The sequence below is a fragment of the Gymnoscopelus braueri genome (genome assembly GCF_963280865.1).
Source record: "Gymnoscopelus braueri genome assembly, chromosome: 14".
NCBI lineage: Eukaryota > Metazoa > Chordata > Actinopteri > Myctophiformes > Myctophidae > Gymnoscopelus > Gymnoscopelus braueri.
Genome location: NC_137619.1, coordinates 10452006 through 10470622, shown reverse-complemented (window position 1 = coordinate 10470622; position 18617 = coordinate 10452006). Strand labels below are relative to the sequence as shown.

The window sequence follows — 18617 nt, the reverse complement described above, 5'->3', positions numbered from 1 at the left end:
TCCAGCACACACCAACGCTGTCAGTGAAGCAGTTTTTCAAACGCTGTGATGGCAGAGTGGACAGAACTGCTTCTGAAGTGAGCTCTCCCCCATTTATAAGCCATTAAGACCGGGAACTCATCTGTGTAACGACTTTATCCATGTTTTATACTTTGGCTATTCAAAAAATAGCAGAAATACAAGCTCATAGCACGGCACTCGGTGCCCCGCTATGAGCTTGTACATCTGCTATTTTTGAAAAATCGTAAAAATGTGTGCAAATCTTTCAATATATATATATTTTTAAGCAATTTTTTTAACTCAAATCTTTGCTTCTGGGGGGTCCCTAAAACAACATATTTTGAGATGGGGGTCCGCGGCCAAATACATATAATTTTGGGGCTCCTTGACATGAAAAAGTTTGAGAACCACTGATATTATAGCAACACAAGTGTTTCAGAAAATTGTTAGGATTTAAAATACATTTGTACTAGAACCCCCATGCAGAAGCAAAGATTTGAGTTTAAAAAAAATCGCTTCAAAAAATGTATATTCAAAGATTTGCACACATTTTCCGCGATTTTTCAAAATATAGCAGATCTACAAGCTCATAGCGCGGCACTCGGTGCCACGCTATGAGCTTGTATATCTGCTATTTTTGAATAGCCTAAAGAAATCTTAAAATGACTCAGATGCGTTTTTCCCGGTCTAGATGGGTTAAAGTCCTTGCATCTCAGTCCAGATGGCAGTAATGTGAAGTGATGATTGAGGGGGTGATCAGCGTCGAGTGCCAGGAAACTGATGGCTCTGTCGCTCATGTCTGAGTGTTTGGCTGTTTGGGGCAGATGATTTTAGAGGCAGTATGCGTTGATGCTTTTATTGTCACATCACAAGTTTACTGGTGTAAAAAAAGAGTGGGTGAAATTATTTTCTGTACAAGCTCCAAGGATTTGCAGTCTCAAAGTATAGTCTTAAGGGGGGAAAGGAATACAGTAAAAAGCCAGATAACCGGAAAACTATATAAAATATACATAAGGTGTGTGCTAAAAACAAACAAACAAATAAAAATGAGGCAGAATATTGCAGACTAGCATAGACATTGCTTAACAGCAGATATAGAATATTCATAGTCATACATAAAGTGATAATGCCTGTGTGATGGCCTGTGTCACCAAGATTGACATTGTCTCTCAAGCCAGATAGTTATTCCACAATCTTTGAATGCTACATAGTCTGTAAATACTTCCTCTGAATGCAGTGCACAGGATGCTGTCATCGTTTGTCATTTCCATCACTAGAATATATTTAAAAAAATATTTTTAATGTATTTTTAAACGTCAATTTCTGCTACAGTAAGTAGCAACCTAATGTACATATCTCTGCTCTCGGGCAGAAACCAAAACTCCAAAATGTACGTTTTTCAGGAAATGGAAAAAACTAGGAGGTTTTGTCCATCATTGATATAAGAACAGCTGAATGGACCTTCAAGCTCACGCTGTTTAATACTTTTCATTGTTTCAATATTTTTTGAACCAACAGGACAAAGGGTGTTCAATAGCACTGATTTATGAAAAAGAAAAATGGAGTTAGCTGGTTTCTTTCCAGACAGTGACGATTATGCTTCGACAAAACAGAAGTGTGGGGGAGGAGGGTGGCAGACATCCGTTTTACAGTCTGCGCTTTTTTTTATAGCGCTTCCGTTGCACAGAATGGAAGGCGGAAACATTTGCAAATTGTGTGAGCCTACATACAGCCTGTCTTGAGAGACTTAGATTGACATGACAGGCCCTGGTGGTTGACAGGTGGAAAGTGTTCTATAGTAGGCCTATGGTTGGTACATGGGTATAAGCTTGGTTCTGTTGGAAAGAAGCATGGGTAATATACAGTATATGGTTTGAATGATATGCTTTTTTTAACCCATTTAGACCCGGACAGAATCTGTAATTTTTAGATATCTTTGGCTATTCAAAAAATTGTGAAAGTTTCAGCAAATCTTTTGAATACGTCATTTTTTTAAGCGAACATTTTTAAGTCAAATCTTTCTATTATTTTGACCTTTCTGTTCGATTCTACAAATGTCTTCTAAATCATACAGTTTTTTTTATCAGTGGTTCTCCAACTTTGTCATGTCAAGGACCCCCATAGTTATATATATTTGGTTGCGGACCCCCATCTCAAAATATTTTGTAATAGGGACCCCCAGAAGCAAAGATTTGAGTCAAAAATATTCCCTTTAAAAATATATATATTCAAAGATTTGCACAAATTTTCACGATATTTTTTTTTTTTGCAGATCTACAAGCTCACTCTGTGCCACGCTATTGAGCTTGTAGATCTGCTATTTTTTTAATAGCCAAAGATATCTAAAAATGACACAGATGCGTCCCCCGGATTGAATGGGTTAAACCACCGGGGGGTGAAGGGGTGGGCGGGCAGGCGGGCGAGCACACGGTGCTCATGTTCATGGATATGTCATCTATTCAAAAGGGTTCCACGAAAAACATTCCTTGTACTCTCTTATATTATGATTTAACCCATTGATACCTGGAACGCATCTGTGTCACTTTAGATGTCTTTGGCTATTCAAAAATAGCAGATATACAAGCTCATAGCGCGGCACCGAGTGCCGCGCTATGAGCTTGTAGATCTGCTATTTTTGAAAAAAATCTTGAAAAAAAAATCTTGAAAGAAAATGTTTTAGATTTTTTTTTTCAAAATGTTTCAAAATTTCAAAACTTTCAAAAAACCTCAGGTCTTAATGGGTTAAATTCTACTTTGTGGGAAACGTCAAATATGTTCCCCGACACCTGGACTCTCAGAAGCTCTGACTCCCCCCGAGCTGGAACCCGGGGGTGGCCTTGCGTGTGAATCCTTCTGACATGCATGCTGCGCTCTCCGCTGGGTGTACAGAAGTGTCCTTTTTTTTGTACAGGCCAGCAGATCATCACTACTAGCTGGTCAAGTTGATGACCTGAGCGGCTGCCCGCTCCTCTTCTCCTTAACGCGTTAAGACCGGGAACGCATCTCATGTGTCATTTTTTGATTTGAGGTAAAAAAAGCATTATTTTACACTTTGGCTATTCAAAAATAGCAGATCTACAAGCTCGTAGCGCGGCACCGAGTGCCGCGCTACGAGCTTTTAGATCTACTGTTTTTGAAAAATCGTGAAAATCTTTGAATATATATACACATTTTTACAGCAAACATTTTTAACTCAAATCTTTGCTTCTGGGGGGTCCCTGGAACAAAATATTTTTAGATGGGGGTCCGCGGCCAAATACACATCATTTTGGGGGTCCTTGACATGAAAACATTTGAGAACCACTGATTAAAAAAACATATGTTTTTTTTTTTTTTTACGTAGGATTTGAAGACATTTTATAGAATCAGCCTCAGGCCTTAATGGGTTAAAGTCATCGGCCCTTCTGTCATCCAGTGGGAAATAACAGGGTGAGCACACAGCTCTGACAGGGCCCTGCTGACTCTGCTCATAGCGAAGGTAAACCATCACTGCTGGGGATTACCACAGCCACTCCAATACGAGAGACAGAGAGAGCTTTCGCTACATGCGTTCTCTTAGCTTTGTTTACGCAGTGAGTACTCAAATGTTTTGCTTAAGTAAAAGTATCAATACTGCAATGTAGAAGTACTCTGTTACAAGTAAAAGTCCGGAATTCAAAATTTACTTGAGTGAAAGCAGAAAAGTGTTGGTATTAAAATGTACTTAAAGTACCAAAAGTAAAAGTACTAAAATGTTTGAAAATAGCAGATCTACAAGCTCACAACGAGCTTGTAGATCTGCTATTTTCAAATAGCCTACGTATAAAATAGAGCTAAAGTTGTTAATGTATGTTTTATAATGTAATAATGTATATCTGCAAAGTAACTAGTATCTAAAGTTTTCAAATAATTGTAGTGGAGTAAAAGTACAATATTTGCCTCTGAGATGTAGTGGAGTAGAAGTAAAAGTATAGACAAATAGAAATACTCCAGTAAAGTAAAAGTACCTCAAAATTGTGCTTAAGCACAGTACTTGAAATGTACTTAGTTACTCTACACCACTGGGTTTACTACACAATAAAATCCTCAGTGTTCATTTGACTCTGGGAGCATGATGTAACCAAATGGACCACGCTCTCAGAGTTGCAAATGGATACATGAACACGGAGGATTTTACTGTGTACTTTGAGTGGTAACTCCGTTACCACAGCCACTCCAATATGAGGGAAAGCTTTCGCTACGCCTTCTTTTGTTTTTTGTTTTTAGCTTGGACACTACACAGTAAAATATTGAGTGTGCTTCAGTGTCATTTTGCTTTATTAGTTGGGTCCAAAATTATTGTTTTTGTTTTCATCTGCAAGCTGCCGGCCGCCATTATCCCTGTGCTTCCGATTTCGTTGCATAAGGTTATTTTTTTCCCGGTAAATAAATGCTTGGAGGTGGCTTGCCATGTTGCAATGTTGCAAAATGACTAAATGCTGCCTTACAGACGTGAATCAGGGAAATAAGGAATCTTATGCAACAGGTGTTGATGATGATGATGATGATCATACAGTAATTCAATTGATGATTATTATCGCAATAGGAATAACACTTCTGTACATGTGCATATATTAGTATAAATGTTTTTCCCACTGAGAAAGTACTATTCAGGATGTCTATTGCAGTGGTTCTCAAACGTTTTCATGTCAAGGACCCCCAAATTGACACTTATTAGCCCGCAGACCCCCATTTGAAAAGATATGCCGTAGGGACCCCCATAAGAGAAAATTTTTACGGCTCTAGCAGTGATTCTCAACCATTTTAATTTCAAGGACCCCCAGTTTGACACGCATTAGGCCACGGACCCCCATTTAATGGCATTTCTATCTCTGGGACCCCAATTTATATTGTAAAATCAATGTTAATTTAACTCTGAGAGTCCATTTGGTTCCATTTGTACACTCTCAGAGTTACAGACCCATAAGGGTCCATTTGGTTCCTAACTATTCATCATTTAGCTGGGGACCACCTGGGGGACTCCCTCAAGGACCCCTGGGGGTCCCCGGACCCCACTTTGAGAACCAATGGTCTATTGTGTGATATTTACTTACTAGTTTGTCGTGTTGTTTTTTTTTTGTGGGTTTCCAGATACCACAATATTCATCCCGTGGTTCAACAGTACATCTTACTTGGAGCTGCGGTCCCTTGCATCTTTGCTGCAGTCCTCTGGTGGCGGTGACGATGATCGACCCGCTCCCGCTGACTCTCCTGTGACTCTCTACTTGACAGTGAAAACCAGGGCCACCCAGGGCACCATCCTTTACAGTGAGTTTAGCCTGTTCTTCTCACTAATACTTCAAGCTGTAATCCTGTAAGTTTCATGATCGTTTGCTGTCGGGCGTTAAGCCTCTCATGTCCAATACTGTTACTTTTCGGGATTCAAATTCAAAATGAGCCTAAATAGCCGCGTTAGCTGTAGTATGTTGAGTAGGGCCAGTGGTGGAAAAAGTACCCAAATGTTTTACTTAAGTAAAAGTATCAATACTGCAATGTAGAAGTACTCTGTTACAAGTAAAAGTCCAGAATAAAACATTTACTTGAGTAAAAGTACAAAAGTATTGGTATCAAAATGTACTTAAAGTACTAAAATGTTTGAAAATAGCAGATCTACCAGCTCACAACGTGTCGCATCGCGACGCGTTGTGAGCTTGTAGATCGGCTATTTTGTAGTGAGATGTAGTGGAGTAAAAGTAAAAGTATAGACAATTGGAAATACTCCAGTAAAGTAAAAGTACCTCAAAATTTTACTTAAGTACAGTACTTGAGTAAATGTACTTAGTTATTTTACACCACTGAGTAGGGCATTGATTTCGACAAAAAAATAAAAAATAGTTAAAATATGGACATAAGAGGTTTCTGCCCGACAACAATATTACCCGGGATTCAAACCCCCGGGTGTTCCACGTGAGAGACAAAACATCTACCGCTAGGCCCAAGAGGGAAACCCCCGCTTAGGGAGGTTCCCCCATGGTGCATATCATGGCAAGATATGCATGCGCCTATGAGATTCAGCCAGCACTACTTGTCAACCAGTAGCTGTCCTAAATGTCTCAATAGTAGAGTAGCGTCACCTCCTCCAACCAGTGCAGATGAGCATATATATTGTATTAACATACTCTACCATACAGAGCGGTAAAATAATGTTTTATGCATTAGAAGTTCCAAATTACAGCTTTAGCCCATTGAGACCTGAAGCCGATTCTACAAATGTCTTCTAAATCCCAGCAGTTTTCTGAAAAACATTCTATGTCAGTGGTTCTCAAACTTTTTCATGTCAAGGACCCCCAAAATGATATGCATTTGGCCGCCGACCCCCATCTCAAAATATTTTGTTCCAGGGACCCCCAGAAGCAAAGATTTTAGTTAAAAATGTTGGCTTTAAAAATATATATTTTTTGCACACATTTTCATAATTGTGCAAAAACAAATTGCACACAGATGTGCACACATTTTCATAATTTTTCAAAAATAGCAGATCTACAAGCTCGTAGCGCGGCACTCGGTGCCGCGCTACGAGCTTGTATATCTGCTATTTTTGAATAGCCAAAGTGTAAAATAATGCTTTTTTTAGCTAAAATAAAAAAATGACACAGATGCGTTCCAGGTCTTAAGGGGTTAATTCATGTAAAATCTTGTTAATTTAAATCTGATGGATTTACAAATGGATTTGGCTCCATTTGTAAACCCTCTGAGGATCACACTGTGCATCATTCATATCATATCTAAAGTAAAGGTGACGGTTGCTCATAGTGTATGCGGTGCATGATCTTCAGCATTTTTGCTTCACTGAAAGAAATGAACGCTCACCTCGATATTGCTGTCACTTTGCATTATCAAACAACGTTAACATTATCGTGTGCGTTTTTTACTGCATAATAAATAGCAGCGTTTCCCAATCACTTAGTCAGAACCCATAGACCCCTTAACTCTATAACTGCCAAAGACGTTTATAAACGTCTTTGAGAAATTAGCTGTTGCCTGCCAAAGACGTTTAAAAACGTCATGAAAAAAAAAAAAAAAAAAAAAAAATTCTAAAAAGATTCTCTAATTATTTAAGATTGACACCTTTTCGATATTCCAAACGAATAAGGAGATAACAATTTCCAAAGATTTGCTGCTCCATCCACTTCAATGTTAAAATTGAAACGGACAAACAATTCACAATGTTTTTTGGTTTGAAACCACTGGTTTTGAGCTATTTTCAAACATCAAACAACACATGACAACAAGGTCAAATTGACCTCGTTGACATTTGTGAAACCACACCTGAATCTCATCTGTGATTAGACATTTTCTGGGGATCAATCATACTTGAGAAAAATATTTTGTGGCTATGCGAAAAGGTACCAAAATCGGTCAAAACCCTGGCAGAGGCTACAGACTGTTCTGAAAAAACTCTGGCAGGGTAAGAGTTAACAGACGACGTCACACTGGTTGCAAGCGATAAGAACCAGTATTGCGCTAGGGCTTTCACGACTAGAGATGTTTACAGGTCGACTAATTTAACCCAGTGGTAGTCGACTAGTCGACTAGTCGAAATTTACATTAACAAATAAATAAAATAAAATATATATATATATTTTTATTTATTTTTTATTTAAATTTTTTAGGGGGGGCATTGTTTTAATGCCATCCTACTACTATATTACTATTATTATTATCCTCCTGCCCTTATTTTTATGGCGTTTTAAGGGAAGCGCTTCTGGCACAGCAGCACAGCAGCACAGCACCACAGCAGCGTCTCCAAGGATCCCCATTGCCCAATTATAGGCTTTTATTGGGCATACTTTTGACCCCCTTTTGATAAAAAACTAAGTCAGGAGGATAATAATAATAGTAAGATGGGCCATTACTATGGCATTAACTCTTTGACTGCCCTTGACTCGATAACGCGTCAATAGCTACTTTGTCCAGTTGGCCGTCGACGCGTTGGACGCGCGTTCATTGTTTAATCTCTGTTCTGCAATGAATCACTCTAAGTTTCAGGTTCCACTTACTTCACCCACCACTGCATCCGGTTTTATGACGCGATTTCCGTTTCATTTTTTTTTCTTTTTCTCCACAGTCATTTTCGTCTAGAATAGGGTTTTATACCGTTTTTCACACGGTATAAAAAACGATCGGAGACCTCCCTTTCTATAATCTATGGTCTGGGTGACGAACAGTCATCGCCGTCGTGTATCACATCGTAATTTTCGCCGATCAGAGAATCTGAGACCACTACACATCCGTTTTCATGTAAATGACTGTTGCACTGGCTGAGAGAGCTGTGGGAGACTCAGAGAGCTGATCAAGCTGGCTATGTGCTGCTCTCTAGTGGTGGTTGATCGTATGAGTTCAAAAGTCAGTTTAGACAAGTCTATATGTAAATAAAATAATAAAATAACAAAACAAAAAACCACGAAAATCGCTGGCACTGGGGGAGTACTTTATGAAAATACTCTAGCAGTCAAAAAGTAAAAAAAAAAAAAAATCAACTATTCGACTAGTACCAACAAGGTCGACTAGTGGTTATACTAGTCGACTAGTCGACTAGTTGGTGAAAGCCCTATATTGCGCGCGCAGGTCCGGCACTGAAGGTGCGTTCGGAAATTGCGCACCGGAGCGCACTTGCCTATTAGTTGGTATTGGCCAGTGCGCTCATTGCTGTAATTGAGAACGCAACCTATGTTGGGAATTGATTGCATGAAACAATCACCTGTGTGTTCAGTCTCAATGTTGGTAAACAAAGAATTGGTCTATTTGTGGGTCGCAGACACATTTTTATGGGTCGTGATTAAATCTATTTTTTTTTCATTTAATTTCCTTTTTTTTATCAGCATTTTTCAGAAATAAAATTTGTTTTTCAAAAAAAAAAATCTGAAAATGTCATAAATAAATAAAAAAAATGCATTAGAACTTAATTTAAGAAGTAGTGAAAATAGCACATCTACAAGCTCACAACGCGTTGCATCTTGACGCGTTGTGGGCTTGTAGATCTGCTATTTTCAATAATCTGGGTCCCAGCAAAACATCAAAGTTCGAGAACCACTGATATAGAGAGGTGTGACCGGGAAAGCATCTGTGTCATTTTAGATTTTAGCTACAGTATATATCGTTGCTGTCGGCCAGAAACCTCTCCATATTCAAACTTTTTGTGTTTTTCCGTAAATTAACACCCTACTTGATCATCCTACAGTGTCACACAAAGGCATCAAATGTAGCAGATCTACGAGCACGAAACGCGGCGTGAAGCGACGCGTTTCCACCTTGTAGATCTGCCACATTTGCTATTTTTGAATTTGGTCTTAAAAAATAACATATTTTCTCAATAAGCAACCGTTTGAGTGTGGTCTTCAGTTCCCAGGTTCGATTCCCGGCCCTGGCTATATGTGCCGCGGTGTCCATGAGCAAGACACTTAACCCTTAACTAGGGGTGGGCCGATATATCGTCCTGCGATATATCGCGATACGTTTTTGTGACGATATATGTATCGTTGTGGCGTTAAAAAAAAGGGGAGGGGAAATGAAAGAAAATTTTTCTTTTTTTGTCACGCACCGGAAAGTTTTTTTTGTGCAATAATAACAATGCAAATGCAAACAAAAGTATTTGTTTGCATTTGCTTCCCCCCCCCCCATATATTTATATAATAAAAAAGTGCCATTATATCGTATCGTATCGATATCGTGAACCCAATATCGTGTGTCGTAACGTGAAATTAGTGTATCGGCACACCCCTACCCCTAACTGCTCCCCTCCCCCCGAGCTTTCATTAGAACCATCTGAGCAGCCATCAGCTGTGTGAAGCTGAAAACTGAATGTCTCCCGTGGGATTAAACAGGTCTCTCTCCCCCTTGCCCCTTTATTCCTCAGTGCTTTGAGCTGATGGAACATGAGGAAATGTAAAAAAGTGAGAAAGGCATTTGCTGAGGTTCTTTCTTCGTGACGTGTATTGATTGTAAATGTCTCCATTGCGTCACCACCACAGCTTTAGGTACATTTTCATACAGTATAAATGCCTCTCTGACAGCAGCAGCACTAGCCTAGTCAATTCCCTGTACAAATATCCACCTCACTGCGGGTGAACGTAAATGCCAGCTAATGCATCTCCCTGTGTGTGTGTGTGTGTGTGTGTGTGTGTGTGTGTGTGTGTGTGTGTGAGAGAGAGAGTTATTCGGCTTGCAACTAAGTACAACTCAGGCTTTTAAGGTAAGGATTAAAAATGGCACGCAAAAAAAACGGTAAAAATGACATTCATAAAATTGCTATTCTGAAATCTTGATGTCCTCACGAATATAGTTATACCAATAAGTGTGTGTGAGTGTATGTGTGTGTGCGTGTGTGAGGGCGTGTACTGTATGTCATGTTTAGTTGTGGTGACTCACCCCTGTCTTGCTCGTTGTGTTGCTCTGTGCTGCAGCTGAATTACAAAGGAGGACCTGGTGGGCCAGGGGGTGGAAAGGCTCTTCTTCACATAATGCATGCAATCTAGTTGGCAAGCTTTGACAGAGTAATAATATCCTACTTGTATATCACTATTTTAACCCATTAAGACCTGGAACTGTGTCATTTTTAGATTTGAGCTAAAAAGCATTGTTTTACACTTTGGGCTATTCAAAAATAGCAGATATACAAGCTCATAGCGCGGCACCGAGTGCCGCGCTACGAGCTTGTAGATCTGCTATTTTTGAAAAATCGTGAAAAATGTGTGCAAATCTTTGAATATATATATTTTTAAAGCGAACATTTTTAACTCAAATCTTTGCTTCTGGGGGTCCCTGGAACAAAATATTTTGATGGGGGTCCGCGGCCAAATACATATAATTTTGGGGGTCCTTGACATGAAAAAGATTGAGAACCACTGATACAGAAACATACGTTTTTCAGAAAACTGTTGAGATTTAGGAGACATGTAGAATCGGCTTCAGGTCTTAATGGGTTAACCCATTCAATCCGGGATCTACGCATCTGTGTCATTTTAAGATTTCTTTAAAAAAAAAATAGCAGATCTACAGGCTCATCTCAAGCGAACATTTGGGGGGGGGGGAATCCCTGGAACAAAATATTTTGAGATGGGGGTTCGCTGCCAAATACATATCTAAAAATGTTTTCTAAATCCTAACAGTATGTTGCTATATCAGTGGTGCTCCAACTTTTCAATGTCAAGGACCCCCAAAATGATTTGTTTTTGGCCGCGGACCCCCATCTCAAAATATGTTGTTCCAGGGACCCCCAGAAGCACAGATTGGAGGTAAAAATGTTCGCTTTAAAACGTATATATATTCAAGGATTTGCACTCATTTTCCATGATTTTTCAAAGAATAGCAGATCAAAAGCTCATAGTGCGGCACTATGAGCTTTTAGATCTGCTATTTCTGAATATGTATATGTATTTGGTTGCGGACCCCCATCTCAAAATATTTTTGTTCCAGGGACCCCCAGAAGCAAGGATTTGAGTTACAAATGTTCGCTTAAAAAAAAATTACATTCAAAGATTTGCTAAATTTTTCACGACTTTTCAAAAATAGCAGATCTACAAGCTCGTAGCGCAGCACTCGGTGCCGCGCTACGAGTTTATAGATCTGCTATTTTTGAATAGCCCAAATAAATCTTAAAATGACACAGATGCGTTCCCGGTCTTAATGGATTAAAACACAGTTTACAAGGGGCTTTTTGTACTATAAACCTACTCGGTTATCAGTAAAATAAGGACAAGCATCGTGCTCATAAAACAATGCTTTTAGCAATAATACATCACGGTCATAAGCTCACTGCTGCCTCACTCACGCACCGGAAAGCATGCAGAACAAGTGATCAAGGTCGTTTGTTGGCAGCCACTTGATCTGCTCATCAATATGATCAACACCTTATGAATATGATCAAGTTCAAACCTTTGCATAGTGATTTGTGCATGTTTGAATAGAGAACCAGATCATTTGCATACTTAAAGCCAGTTCGCTAAAGGGGTTCATTTGTCACTCACTCATACAAGTACAAGCGGGACGACGCGATAGCTGAGTGGTTTAGGACACATACTGTACTAGTGTTGATTTTGACAGCAAATTTGTATTCAGTTTTGGTCATAGTCTTTTGAATAAAATTCCATTTAGTTTTAGTCATATTCTAGTCATCTGAAATGTTTTAGTTTTTGTCTAGTTTTCTACAGTTGATTTAGTTGAGTAAGATTTATTTTGGCGGTGCCTTGATGGCGTCGTAATGGCTGATTTTACACTTGGTTGCATGCTGAAAATAGCCGATCTACAAGCTCACAACGCGTCGCAGCGCGACGCGTTGTGAGCTTGTAGATCTGCTATTTTCAGAGCGCAACACCCGAGCGCAACCAAGCATAAAATGACTTGTCTTTTGGTTCTACTGGATCTCTTCTCCACTAGTCCCTCACTAACATTTTGGTCTATTTTGTATTTGTTGACGAAATTGTCAATATATTTAGTCTTGGTTTTAGTCATCGTAGCTTAGTTTTTATTTCGATTTTTATTAATGTTTTGTCAGTGAAAAAGGGTAGTCGACGAACATTTTTCGTCATAGTTTTAGTCGACGAAATCAACACTGACGTATACCACATGGGCTCAAATGTGTGAGCGGGTCCCCGGTTCGGATTCCCTGCCGGCCAGACAGTTTGCTGAATGTCACTCCCCTTCTCTCTCTCTCTCTCTGTTTTTCCTGTCTCTCATAACAATCTTTGTGAAATTGCTTAAAACGCACCCCTCCCCCAAATAACTTTAAAAAATCACACCCAGTGTGAAGAGAGTGGTGCCTTTCATGAGTTCATTTTGTTAGTTACTTTTTACAGACTTTGATGACTTCAAAGTATTTTTACTAATTTTAAGTACTTTAAAATGTTTTTACTGATTTTTACGTGTTTTTACTAATTTTAACATCTTTTAAGTATTTTTACTCATTTTAAGTATTTTTACTCAATGTAAGTATTTTTACTCATTTTAAGTATTTTTACTCAGTTTAGGAACTTTAAAGTATCTTTACTAATATTTAAGTATTTTTACTCATTGTAAGTATTTTTACTCATGTTAAGTATTTTTACTCAAAAGTGTGTGTGTGTGTGTGTGTGTGTGTGTGAGTGTGTGTGTGTGTGTGTGTATAATTAGTTTAACTGGTTGCGTCTTTGTGTTGCAATCAGCCGCAGCTGTTGAGGCTGTGCTCAAACATACAGAGGGGCCGTGCTCATACGCACATACACACAGACAGACAGACAGACACACACACACACAGACAAAGTCACTCCTTGGAGTGGCTAGCACCACTCAAAAATTAGCACAATCAGTCAAATGTTGGTGTGACAGACAATAATATATAGCACGATATGACAGAAAGGCAAAACCTCTAGCAGCAAATAAAGAATATAAGGTACAGTATATGAAGGGTGATTAATTTGTATTGAGTTTTCATCACATTTTTCATATGCATTCGGAATAAGCAGGTAATCAGCAAAGAGCTCTTTGTGCATGCAACAGTGGCCGTTTTGCATCCTTATGAGGGCCACCAAATGCAAATCACCGCAGACATGTAGAATATAGATAGAATAGCGTATTATAAGTAGAGATAGAGGAGGAGCAAATTGGAAAAATCCGATGTGAATTATCAGATGTGAAGTGAAAAGTGAATTAGATTGTGAGTCTCGATGTCAAGCTTAGAAACTCATTTCACCTCCACGCTGTCACATTAGCTGCCTTGGGTGTCTCAACTGCCATTAGCTATCTCTGTGCAATGTTTATCTCAAGTCACTGCGTGTCAAAGTCCTCATGGATTCTCTTTATAGATTATTTTATGAAAAAAAGAATGATTGCCCTGACAGCATGATGCTGTTTTTCACCGTTTTCCCAGACCTTTACTTTGTTCCATTTATCTGCTCTCCCATACGACTGTCCTTCACCGCCCTGTACTGAATAATGAGTTTTCTATTTTTCATCTAAACTTGTTAACCACTTAACCCATTTAGACCGGGAAAAAACTTTTAGATTTCTTTGGCTATTCAAAAATAGCAGATATGCAAGCTGGAAGCGCGGCACCGAGTGCCGCGCTACCAGCTTGGATATCTGCTATTTTTGAATCTTGCAAATCTTTGAATTATATTTTTTAAGGCGAACATTTGTACAATATTTTGTTCCAGGGACCACCCAGAAGCAAAGATTTGAGTTACAAACGTCGCTTTAAAAAATATATTATATTCAAAGATTTGCACAACTTTTCACGCATTTTCAAAAATAGCAGATCTACAAGCTCATAGCGCGGCACTCGGTGCCGCGCTATGAGCTTGTATATCTGCTATTTTTGAATAGCCGAAGAAATAAAAAGACAGAGATGCGTCCCCCGGACTGAAAGGGTTAAACACTTAACTTCGCCACCCTATTGTACCCGTTAGGATTGTTCTCTTTTTTTTTCTTTCATTCTTTCTTTCTTTCTTTCTCTCTTTCTTTCTCTCTTTCCTTTGCTTCGCAGAAACCATTACAGCTACTGTTCCCAAAAGTAGTTATTATAGGTTAGATATCTCACCCACTGAGACAATTTTTGATTGGCCAGATGGTTAGACTTTGGCCTTTAACTTTCAATGGGGGGAAAAAACACATATCTTTGTGCCTAGATAAATTTTCTAGACACGTTTTTGACATCTGCTAAACTGTAGATCCTATTGCTACCATATGTTATGTAGATCATTAATTGACCAAGCTCATCAACACTCATATACGAGCTTATTGATGATATCTTATTTAGTTTTGAAGACATTGGCCAAAAAGTGTGTGGCTCATAAATACACAAATCTCAACAACCAATAAGAACAAGACTAACAGGATCTACATAAGACTAATGGGTACATAAGAAATAATGGGTGTAACATCCTATCCTATATTAAAATTGGCTAATGGAAGATCTCCATATATAAAAGGGACACAGGTATACGAATATATGGAGAATCTCCGTACGTATGGGCACAAAAGGCACACAGACAGACAGTTACAACGCGTTGGTCATACTTATTTGCCTTGCTCTAAATAAATTCATACAAACATTTTCACGTGAGACGGAGTGCCTTGAAATTATTTTCTTTGCAAGTCTGCATTTCACACCTTCTTGGCAAGCAGTACTTCTTTGGAAATCCTTTTTTGTTTATATGATCCTACCTGTGTCACCAAAGAGCACCTATCTCAGAGCCACTGAATGATCCCTGCAGAAATGTGGCCTTAAATCAATGACAGTTTGTCCAAACATCACCAGATTTTCCTGCTTAGATTTAATTAAGCTATTGAAGCATGTCCCCAAAATCCTATTGTTGTGTCAATATTGTTCCAAAAGGAAGTGGCCTGGCACAAATTTGTCTTTTAAATGAGTGAGTGTCTGTTCAGTCGTGCTAAAATGTTATCTTTAAACAGGTGTCGGAAACAATCAAAGCTCCATACTCCTCGCTAGCCTGGTAAACCCTCTCTCGAAATCTCATTTGTAATTTATGTCAGGAGTGAGTCTGGCATGATCGCCCATTCGACAATTTGGCTGTGGTCTCGAGTTGGGCGGGAGTAATACCGTTGACTGACAACCCCTTCAGCCAATTAGGTGTGTTCCCCTTCAGCCAGTGCATTTTTACCAGCTCCAGACTAATGTGACGCAACGGGACTTTTGAGACGGCCATGCCCAAAATAGGTTGCCTTATTCGGATACATGCGTGTCACTGCCCGCCCCTGCCGGTTCTCTGAATTTTTATTTTTAAATAGGCTCTGTCATGATTAATTGACCACATATATGAAGTTAAACAACTAAATTCTATCCAAACGATATCTTAAAAGTAAATTCCGTGCCTCAAAATAGAAGTTTGAGAGCGTTTTGAAGTTTAAAAGAGAGTAGAAAACACTGCGGTCAAAAAAGATGGCTGCCGTTCGTTTTTGGTCGGCTGCACTCAGGCTGCACTTGGTTCCATTCGGGCTCACTCGAACTCGCCACCTGATTGGCCAACTTTCGCTGTCAATCACAGAACGATGAGCGACGACGCTGATAGGCTCGTCCATTTGGTGAACGGGCTCGAAACGCCCAGACAAGCCTTCAGGCCAGACTCCTTCCTGAAATCAAATGCAAATGAGATTTCCGGAGGGAGGGGGGTTTACCAGGCTAACTCCTCGCAGCTTTCAACAATGAACAGTCCTCGTTGGCCGAATCACCGCTTTGAGCTTATATTGATTTGTCCGTTTCTTCATCACTTTCATCGCCTTCTGAAAGTCGCCAACTTTAACTTCTTGACCGCCTTACTCTCCATCATGTTCTCATAGTCATCTTCGTATTCGCTTGGACCCCATTAAATGCCACGTGTGGCTCTATTTGTATTTATATTTGTTCCTAATTGGATTGATAACGCCTTCTCCTAATGCCTAGTGGAAAACAAAACAGAAAGCATAGTCTTGCAGTATAAACAGAGGGGGGGTGTTCAGAAAGCACATAGAGGACACCGTGCCTTTTATCTCGGTATCCTTCACTGGGCTTGTGGAGCAACCATCTTCCCCTGCATCACAAGATGGAAACTGAAAAGAAAAACTCCAGAGATCAAACAGACAAAGTTAACCCATTCAATCCGGGAACACATCTGTGTCATTTTAAATTTGAGCTATAACCATTATTTTATACTTTGGCTATTCAAAAGTGTGCCGCGCGAGATCTGCAATATTTTTTTTTTTATCGTGAAAATGTGTGCAAATCTTCGAATATATCAATATTTTTTAAAGCAAACGTTTGTAACTCAAATCTTTGCTTCTGGGGGTTCTACAAATGTCTTCTAAATCCTAATAGTTTTTTGAAAAATGCTATAATCAGTGGTTATTTTTTTTCATGTCAAGGACCCCCAAAATTATGTATTTGGCCGCGGACCCCCATCTCAAAATATTTAGTTCCAGGGACCCCCCCCCCCCCCCAGAAGCAAAGATTTTAGTTAAAAATGCGCTATGAGCTTGTAGATCTGCAATTCTTTTGAGAAATCATGAACATTTGTGCAAATCTGGGGGTCCCTGGAACAAAATATTTTGAGATCGGGGTCCACGGCCAAATACATATCATTTTGGGGGTCCTTGACATGAAAAGGTTTGAGCACCACTGATTATTATAGCAACATAATAATATACGTTTTTCAGAAACCTATTAGGATTTAGAAGACATTTCGCAGATGCGTTTCCCGGACTGAACGGGTTAATCAGAAGAGAACCAAAAGACATGCATTGAGATGCGTAGATTCTCCTCTCCGCAGACCTGCTCCTCATTTCTCACTCCCCTTTATGCAGCCCTCCCCGAAGAACACCGGCAGTCTCCCTGTGGAGTTCACTTGTCAAGCTCGGCGAGAGAGAGAGAGAGAGAGGGAGAGAGAGAGAGAGGGGGAGAGGGGAAGGTAGAGAGAGAGCGGGGGAGGGGGGAGAAAACAAGGTGACAGGCGTTGACAAAGGAAGCAAGGCTCGGTGCAGGGTAACAGGGCCATTGGGATGGCAAGGAACAATTTCCTCACTGAAGAAAAACAGAAAAATAAAAGTATATAGGGCCAACACATGAGCGTCTCTACCACAAGAGATGCCTCCTCACGCCATGGTTTGTACTCGGTCACACGCCGCGTCGCGTGCTGAAAATAGTAGATCTACAAGCTCGCAACGTGTCGCACTGCGACACGTTGCGAGCTTGTATATATTCTATTTCCTAAGTATGAATCACCCTTCATATTGTACCAAATAAGCCACGGCTCTAACCGGAAAACGGAGACGGCGGATCATTGCGTGTGTAATGATTATCTTTCCCATTTGCTGTTTGGTTGTTAAACCTTCTGTACTGAAGCGTTGATGATTTATTGTAGACCGAAGCCGTTGCATAGAGACTAACTGGTTCTATTCTAGAGCGATACGTGAGCTTGCTGTAAGAGAATGCACTCATATCAACGTACTAACACAAAGAGAAATGACTGCTCTTTATGAATTATTAGAAATTTCACACTGTTTTGCTAGTGCCGTGCATCAAAAAACAAGTGTCTGAATCATGCCTATACTTCAAAGCAAAGCAGTACTTTATTATTTGCCGAGTAATTACCAAGTGTGGATGTATCAAATAGGACTTGTTTGCTTTTGTTTTGTGGCCTTACGTTTTGTCTTTACTCTCAGCAACAAGAAATTAATTAAACGGCTCGCTGTTGAACATGATCCCCCCCATAACACGTGCCGTTATTAGCATTACAAAGCCATATTCCACTACAGAAATCCACTTTTCTAAGCTTTTCTGACTATGATCCTGAACAGGTGACGCATGATAAAGTTGTGTTCAAGTGTGAAGCGGCACAGGGGGATGATGGCTGTGATACCAGACTGTGTTTTTTAACGCGTTAAGGACCTGAGGCCGATTCTAAAAATGTCTTCTAAAACAGTTTTCTGAAAAACCTGTGTTTCTATATCAGTGGTGCTCAAACATTTCCATGTCAAGGACCCCCAAAATTATATGTATTTGGCCGCCGACCCTCATCTCAAAATACGTTGTCCCAGGGACCCCCAGAAGCAAAGACTTGAGTTAAAAAAGATTTGCACACATTTTCACGATTTTTCAAAAAATATCAGATCTACAAGCTCATAGCGCGTCA

General features: G+C 39.7%; 1 protein-coding gene across 1 annotated transcript in view; it reads left to right on the top strand.

Annotated features, from left to right (window-relative positions):
* eys (eyes shut homolog) overlaps positions 1–18617 on the top strand; it is a gene marked incomplete at both ends in the record, with an annotated part of 383646 nt that overhangs the window by 285929 nt on the left and 79100 nt on the right. The window contains one exon of the mRNA XM_080449567.1: positions 5110–5286. Coding sequence (XP_080305693.1) covers positions 5110–5286 — 177 coding nt within the window. The remainder of the gene's footprint in view (positions 1–5109; positions 5287–18617) is intronic.